Source organism: Tupaia chinensis, unplaced genomic scaffold (assembly GCF_000334495.1).
Source record: "Tupaia chinensis unplaced genomic scaffold, TupChi_1.0 Scaffold000047_1, whole genome shotgun sequence".
Taxonomy (NCBI): Eukaryota; Metazoa; Chordata; class Mammalia; order Scandentia; family Tupaiidae; genus Tupaia; species Tupaia belangeri.
Genome location: NW_006159505.1, coordinates 4,834,230 through 4,842,606, shown reverse-complemented (window position 1 = coordinate 4,842,606; position 8,377 = coordinate 4,834,230). Strand labels below are relative to the sequence as shown.

The window sequence follows — 8,377 nt, the reverse complement described above, 5'->3', positions numbered from 1 at the left end:
TTAGTCAGTGTAATGGGGACCCCCTCCCCCAGCCCCGACATTGGCTGTGACAGCCACCCTGTGCTGCACACCTGCCACGCGCCAGAGCTGTGCCAGGTGCCTAACGTGCAAATCTCGGGTTGGCCCTTTTCTAGGTCAGAAGCCTGAAGCCCAGGGGCCTGGGAAAGCAGCAGACGGGCGTGAGACTGCCTGAGCCGATCGCTCTGTCATGGGGTCACGTGAATGGCTTTGCTTTGCAAAGCTCTGGGCGAGCCACTCTGCCTGAGCCTCGATCTCCTCATCTGCCACATGGGCACCCTTCCTCATTCATACATCTGTGCATGTTCTCATCTTGCTTCCTCTCCACACCCTCCTGAAGTCCCAAGGCTCCATTTCTGAAGTTTCTCCCAGATCTACGCGCTTCCCTTCCATCTCCACTGCCTCTCCCTCGGTCTGAATAACCGGCTGCCACGAAGGCCTCTGGGTGCCCTCATGGCTCCCTTTGTGGCCCCTTCTAGCCCATTTTCTGTCCAGCAGTCCCAAAGAGCACTTCAAATGTGAACCTGGACCCCCTCCTAAGTCCCCACATGCAACTTTCTGTTCTCCAAGTGAAGGGCTGGCTTCCTCGCCCTGCCCCAGGAACTCGACCCTCTGCAGCTGCATGTGCACAGACACGGGCCTGGGCCTCACTCTGCTTGTCTCCAAGTAAACAGAGCAAATTGCCCGGCACTGAGACACAGACGACGTGAGCTCTGGCCTGAGTCCAGAGGGCTCATGCACTCCTTGGAATCACTAAACTAGAGCCCTGTTCACACATATGCATGCATGTACATGCATGCATGCACGCATGCACCCCTGCAATAGGAAATTCCTTGGACTCCTCTAAACTGTCCCAAATACACCCCCCAAAAAACAAGCTGGGGCCAGGTGCAGCCAGCTTATGCTATGACACTCTTCATGGACACGTCTGCCTTTGTTCTGGTGGCACTGGCCTTTTTCTTTCTGTTCCTTAAAAGTCTACTCAGCAGTCCTTGGAGCATAATGGCTATGTCACTGGGCTTCCATGTAGTTGACTGTGGTTCGAGTCCTGGACCCAAGTAGCTTAGACTCATGCCGGACAGGTGTGTGTGCGTGCCCAAGGTCCCGAGAGGAGAATGAAGGGATTGCAGCATGGCCATCCTCCCGGGGGGGAGGGAGGGGGTGATTTCTCGCTTTCTGTCTCTCTCTTTCTGGCGAGTGCACATGCCCTATAGCAAAAACCTCTCAAAAAAAAAAAAAAAAAAAAAAGGCTACTCGGTCTTATTTTTGGAACTTCACCTAGGCTGTTTCTGACAGAAGCTCTTCCTCCTCTCTCTAGCTGGGCCATTCTTATCAGTTAGCAATGTGAGAGTCACTCCTCAGTGGGGTCCACTACGACCCCGAGAATCCACACATGCCCCTGGCCTTTGCTGTAACGGTCTCCCCTGACAGACCACAGGTCTCGTTCTCTCGCCCATCACAGCACCAAGCTCACAGCAATGGGTCTGTTCCCCCAGCCGCCCCCATCAGCACCCCACACATCCCGAGAGCAGGGCGGCTTGCACTGGAATCCCGGCACTCCGTGTCAGGACAGCCCTGGTCTGCGGGCAGGGCTCACCCACGGTGGTGATGGGCTTGGAGTAGGGCACGAGCCCCCAGGTGTCGGCGGAGAAGAGGCCCCGGCCATGGAAGATGCATGGAGCAAAGCCAATGTACTTCTGGAACTTCTTCTGGACCCATCGGCCCCAGGAGCCCTCCTCGAAGATCACCTGCTGGTACACCTCGTTCTCTCCAAAGGAGTAGATGGGAACCAGGTCGGCTCTGGAAGGGAGAGGCCAGGGCTGGTCACATGCTAATCACCAGCTTTAGCTCCTGCGGTCAGCCCTAGGGGCCCTGGACACCAGCCAAACTCCCCCTCCCCTCCGGGTGTCCCAGAACCACATGGGGGATCCCAAGCTCATGTGTCCCCTCACTGCCAGATTCTGACGGGCCCTCTGCCCACCTGCTGGTGACAGGAGAATGGCAGGTGCAGGGAGGACTGGCACCCTGGCCTGGAAGGCCTGTCTTCATCCACATCCCTCAGGGCCTGCTTCTGCTGGGAAGCTCTCCCAGTTCCAGCCCCAACTCGGCCCCTCAACCCTGACGCTACCCCATGTCATAGCTGTAGCATGCCACACTATCCCCATCTGTCCCCACAACTGCAGCACTGTCTGAAGAGAGGGACGGGCCTGATTTAACTCTGTCCTCCGGAGCTGGTCCAGCAGAAGTCCCCACAAACAGTCTCTTCTCCCAAAGTCTAAGGAAGTCTTCAGAAGAAGGGAGGAGCACTGTTATCACCTGGCCACCCCTAGCAGCTGGGCTCTCCTGGAGAGGCTCAGCCCCCCGGTCCTCTGTGTGGCTACTCTGACCAATGGCCCACTTCCCAAGATCCTTCCCTGAAAAAGGGGAGCATGGGGCCCAGACATCCTGTCTGCTTCTTAGGTGTCCCTCAGCGGGTCACTTAGCTGCACTGTTTTCTCCAATGAGAAATGGTGATGTTGTCACCTGCACGGCTGCTGGGGAATCAGAGGGGACCTTCAAGGTGGATGTGCCTTGTTAAATGGAATGTGCTGAATAGGTGAACAAAGAATGTGGCCCTGGCTTTCTAAAGGGGACCACAGCAACCCACGCCAGCCAGCTCCTCTCTGCCTGTCCTCAGGGACACCTGCCAACAAGCCTGCCTGATGTTCCCAGCCTGCCATCCTCCTTCCTGGCCTTCTGTCCCTTGAGCAATCTGGAACATTCTGGCCTAAGGGGGTTAAGTCTTCACACTGTCCCGCCTGTGAGTCAGACTGCTTGGCCTCCTTGCAAGGGCCCTGGGGCCACAGGCTCCATCTCTGCCCCATCTAGACACCCTGCCTACACGTGAGCACGCTTGGCACAAACTGTGTAGTCTGGCCTCCAACCTCCCCACCCTGGGCCCTGCCTGCAGAGGCCGAGGAGCCTGCTGCCCTGCACTGGGGCATGCTGGCAGTGTGTGTGTGTGTCCATGTGTCTGGGGGGCACTCACCCATGGCGCAGGGCCAGCTTCACGAAGCCCTTGCGATTGCGCAGCGTGACCGCGTTCTTGCCGGGCATGGAGCTCAGGGACTCAGCTGCGCCCCCCACCACGATGATGATGGCATTGCCACTGCCGTTCTTAGAGAGCAAGTAGTCTATGGTGTCCCGATTGACAGGGCAGATGCCTGGGCAGAGGGGGCGGAGAGTCAGGGCTGTGCACGGATGTGCTTCCCACCCTCGGCACGTAGTCAGGTAGAAAAGGCGTGGGCTCAAACCTAACCCACCCTCTGGGAAGCCAAGGGTCCTGTGTAAGCGATCGGTGGAGCCTCAGCTTACTTCTCTGGCAAACAGGAACTCACTCATTTGGCAAACATCCTCCAGGCCCCAACTCTGCCAAGCTGATTAACAGGTGCTGGGGACCCCAGAGGATTGGGCTTGTGGGGGGTCAGCACAGGTGGACAATGGCAATTCCGTTGTCCACTGCTCTAAGGTCCTTCCCTAGAAAATGGGAGCCTGGGGCTCAAACATCCTGCTCTGCTTATGTGTTCCTGAGCGGGTCACTTAGCTGCACTGTTTTCTCCAACGGGAAATGGCTATGTCGTCACCTGCAGGGCTGCTGGAGAGTCAGAGGGGACCTTCAAGGTGGATGTGCTTTGTCAAATGGAATGTGTTGAACAGGTGAACAAAGAATGTGGCCCCAGCTTTCTGGGCAGTGATTAGGCTATACGGAGATGACACAAGGGGGTCAGAGAAGGCTTCCTAGGGGACACCTATCTAAGAGGAACCCCGAAGACCGTGAGCAGCTCTACCGCTCAGCCCTGAGTCACTGTGGTCACGGCTGGTGAAATCTCCCAGTGCAGGACCAGCTGAGGGGCTGGGGTGTCAGGTCTGCTTGGCCTGCTCAGTGGAGAGCCTCAGGCTTTGACACTGCGGCAGCAGCAGGGGCGGGGTCTCACCTCCGGACATCAAGTACTCCCTCAGCACCGGGAACCGGAAGTTGCCGGCCAGCGTGGCCAGGTAGGGCCTTATGCCAGGGAACTTCTTGCTCACTTCCGTGGCCTCTGTGCTAAAGTTGCAGAAGGCACCCAGGCCCATGATGCCATGGGGGTGGTAGCCGAAGATGTAGTTCCTGGTGGTCAGCAGGTTGTGCGTCTTCACCAGCTGCAAGGAAGACCTCGGGTCTGAGAACAATGGCCAGGAGAGGGGTCCCGGGGGTGCCTGGAAGGCTGGGGAGGGCTTGCTGTGCTGGGCTCCATGGGACTCTGTGGGCCTAGAGAACTGCAGTGACTCTCCACACCTGACCCCAGATACTTTCATAAGGGCCAGAGCACGGGAGCCTCGTAGCCACTACCTGTACTGCAAGTCCTGAGGAAAGGGGTGGGAAACCTTCTCCCTTACTGTACGAGTCCTCCGACACACACCAGGCCCTTTTAGGCACATTCTGCCAGCCTCCTGCCTTCCCTTACTCTGGGCCTGTCCTCTGCACCATAGCCAGAGTGATGGCTTTAAAACCTGAAGCAAGTCCCTGTCACTCTCAGATAGGGAGGGGTGTGTGGCTGCCACTGGGACAAGTCCAAGTGCCTTAGTTGGACAGTCAGACCTGACTGAGGGCTCTCTCCACTGCCTGTCTCCCCAGAGTGTGAGCTCCTCGGAGGTAGGGGTCTACCTGGCCCCTCTGCCCTGAGGGCTCTGTAATGGCTCACAGACAGAACCTCCTACTTCCCCAGCCCAGAGAAGGGACAGCGCAACTAGCCTGCTTGGTAACTTCCCATCAGGCTCAGTGCAGGTTCTGCGGCAGGAAGGGCCAGCCCAGGGCAAGCAATAGCCCGTGTGCCAATCAGCCCTGGGGGTGGGGGAGGGTTGGCTATACGGCTGCCAGGACTACGACCTGACCAGTGTTATTATCAACAAAGTTGTCCTGGGATGCTCCTGAGCCTGCCCCGAGGCTGCAGGCATGGAGGGTGGGCTGGCACCATTCTCCCCGCCCAGAGCAATGAGCGTCATTGAGCCCAGACGCCTCCACCACAGTACAGGGCCACGAAAGGGGCAGAGAGGGCTGGAGAACTGAGACCAAGAGCATTTTGTCCCTAAAACATCACTCGTTCTCTGATTAGAAATATAATCAATACTGAGAGAGAATTTTCAAAAATGGAGGAACATAACACAATCAAAGCACCTAAAATACTTCTATAGATAAGCCTCTGTGACACAGAGTCCTTTTGCTAATCAAAAATACACGTTTTCTCAAAACCCACACAATTGGGGTAGGCCCCACTGTCCGTGGTTAAGGGAACTGGATCCCACATGGCCACTGCAGTTCAAATCCTGGCCACGGAAGCTTGACAAGCACACCAGGCACTTGTGTGTGCATTCCTAAAATCCCACAGGAGAACGATGAGGGGGGGATTGCTGCGTGACCTTGCCCTGTGGGGTGGGCGGTGCCCTCCCTTTCATCTGCTGTGTCTCTCGGGCAAGTGTACGCCTACTCTGGCCATTTAAAAAAGAAAAGGAAAAGGAAAGCACAAAAATCAAGGTTCTGTGGTTGATATGACCGTATATAATTCTCTACCAATACGCCATAACTGTTTCTCCTTATGAAAACCCCTTGGAAGCAAGCCTTCCTCGGATTCTACCACACGGCTGTGCTACGTGGATGGCTCGGACTCAAACCCCAACTGCGGGGCTGGTTGGTTTGTTTCCGCTAGGATGTGTGTGAACGTGCCAGAGATAGACGGAAAGAGACAGAGAGGAGAAAGCCCCCCACCCCCGTGGGGCAGGGTCACACCGTAATCTCTTCTCCTCAGTCCCTTTCTCTTTCTGGGATCTTGGGCACACATGCACACGCACCCAGCGTGTTTCTCAAGTTGCTAGGTCTGGAACTCCAACCCTGTGGCTGGCCACGTGGAATCTGGCTGCATTAACCACCAGGCTACAGAGCTGTCCCCTACTGGGCCTTTTTTTAAAACTCCCCAATTTTTTCCTCTTAGAAATAATGCTTCAATACATGCCTTATATTTGCCCACATATCTGATTGTTTCTGAGAGACCAATTTCTAGAAATGCAATTCCTGGGTCAGAGGGAATGAACATGTTGATCTTTCTGACAGCCAGTAACACCTCCACTTGAAATGGAGTTGCAAATGTCCCTTCAGCACAATGATGCCTCCTGAAAGCAGTCACTGGCAGGATGCCAAGGACTGGGTCCTCTGCGACTCCGGGTTTGGAAGCCTCTTGCCTGAGGGGAAGACCTGGTACTCAGCTTTTGGGAAGGGATGCTGTTGGCTCACCTCAGAAAACTCAAACCCAACTCGGCAGGTGACAGGCCCACAGATGGAAAGGGTAGCTGTCACCACACCCAGCTCCACAACTGTCAAGCGTGTGGCAACGTGAGCAAGGTGCCCCGCTTCACCACCTTTGCTGTGGACACGTGCGCTCCACCCACGTCGCCTTCTTTGGCAAGCAGGTTAGAGCAGCTTGAAACGCAGCTGACTGGCAGCCACCTACCAAATTAACCGGGAACAGGCCTGCTCCGCGGCTAGGGAGGAAGAGAAGCAAGGGCATCTCAGAAGAGCCCACTTCTGCTTTTTTTTTTTTTTTTTAAATTTATTTAACTTTCTTTTGAATTGACGAGAGGGACAGAGTGAAAGAGAGAGAAAGTGAGAAAACAAGCCACCAGGTCTCAGACTCAAACCTTGGTCAGCCATGTGGAAGTTCAGCACCTTTAACCACCACGCCACCTGCCAGCCCCAAACCCACTTTTCCAAGAACTTTGCCAGACTGAAGACCAGGTCTGGAGCCAGCAGGTGGTGTGGTAGCTGGGATGGCTGGATCCACATGGACGATTGTGCAGTTCAAGTCCCAGACCTGATAGCATGAAAAACACACCAGGTGTGTGCGCATGCATGCCCAAGGTCCCAAGAGGAGAGTGGAAGAGAAAGGAGTACAGGGTGGCCATACCCCCTGGGGGTGATTTCTCTCTCTCTTTAAAAAAAACATTAAAAAAAAAAAAGTGGGTCTGCCCACCAAGTTGGCACTAACTTGAAGCTGGAATTAAAAAGTGCTTGGTGCCAATTTCCACAGGAATAGATGGCACCGAGGTTGTAGCCAAGACCAGCCGGAAACTTGCTCCGAGTGGATGGCAGGCACAGCCCATCCTGGCAACCAGGAGCCCACAGAGCTCAGAAGACTAGGCCCTTGGAAGATGAGGAGGGGCCCAAGGTCTGGGGAAAAAGAGTCGCTGCTTTCCCAGAGGTGGTGCTGGTGGCACTGCTCCCACGAGGCCCACCTCTGCCAGGAGGGCCTCTCTGGGAGAGCTGAGCTGCCCTGGTGGCAAAGAGCAAAGGGCTTCTGTGAGGAGTTGGGAGGTGGATGGGTGCAGCTGGGGAGCCTCATTACATAATCGTTGGCAATGGGCGAGGGAAGGGGTGGGACAGGAGGGCCACACGCAACCCTCTCGGAGCATCAGATCTGACGTCAGACCCCTCTGGCCAAGTCCTCTCTGCACAAGAGGGACAGGAGCAAAGCTCAGCACTAAGGGCAGAGTCCAGCCTAGGCCTCTGGTGGAGCTCAGCACCCAGCCTGTGTCAAGCCTAGGTTAGCTTTGGTTCTGGTGCCCAGGGGCCCACATGGGGACAGCTCCACATGTCCTGTGGCTCCAACTCCCAGCTGGCTTCTTGGAAAAAGAGGTGATAGGACAGGGGTTTGTCTTTGTCCTTTTCTTCCTTCCTTTCTTTCTTTTTTTTTTTTTTTTTATGGTTTTACCTTAGGGCTCATGTGCTTGCCAGAGAGAGACAGAGACAGAGAGAGGGAAAGTAAGACATCGTCCCCGAGGAAGGATGGCCACGTCACAATCCCTTCTCCTCCGATCTCCTCCCAGGATCTTGCGCACACATGCATATGTGCCCAGCGTGATTTTCAGGCCACTGGGTCTGGGATGCGAACCATAGTCAGCCATGTTGGAGTCCGGAGATATACCCGCTATGCCATCTGCTGGCCCTTGTTTTGGTTCTTTTCAAAGGGTGGATATCAGGTAAATGACCCCTGCCTGTTCCGGGTCTGACCAATGGTCATCAGGACATCCTGGTCTGAGTGCAGCGGCTACAGGCCACTGCTGGGGAGCTTTCCAAGGACCAGACCACAGTGGCGGGACAGAGCAGTGGGTCCTGGACCCCAGGGAAGATGGAGACAGCAGAAAGAGCAGAAGCTATCATCACTCCTACCCAACTATCATCCCTCCCCCCATACCAGGAGTGGTTCCATTTTGCAGATGAGACCAATGAGGCTCAGTGAACTTGAAAAAGTCTGTCCACAGGGTGGTGGGCAGACAGGGACAAAGTTCAGCA

The 8,377-nt window shown here is 55.5% G+C and overlaps 1 protein-coding gene across 1 annotated transcript in view; it reads right to left on the bottom strand.

The window, feature by feature from the left end:
• Positions 1–8,377, bottom strand: part of DGAT2 (diacylglycerol O-acyltransferase 2) — a 32,472-nt gene that overhangs the window by 1,405 nt on the left and 22,690 nt on the right. Inside the window, exons 5-7 of the mRNA XM_006141009.3 lie at positions 3,993–4,197; positions 3,047–3,221; positions 1,616–1,818 (exon numbers count right to left, since the gene is read on the bottom strand). Coding sequence (XP_006141071.1) covers positions 1,616–1,818; positions 3,047–3,221; positions 3,993–4,197 — 583 coding nt within the window. The remainder of the gene's footprint in view (positions 1–1,615; positions 1,819–3,046; positions 3,222–3,992; positions 4,198–8,377) is intronic.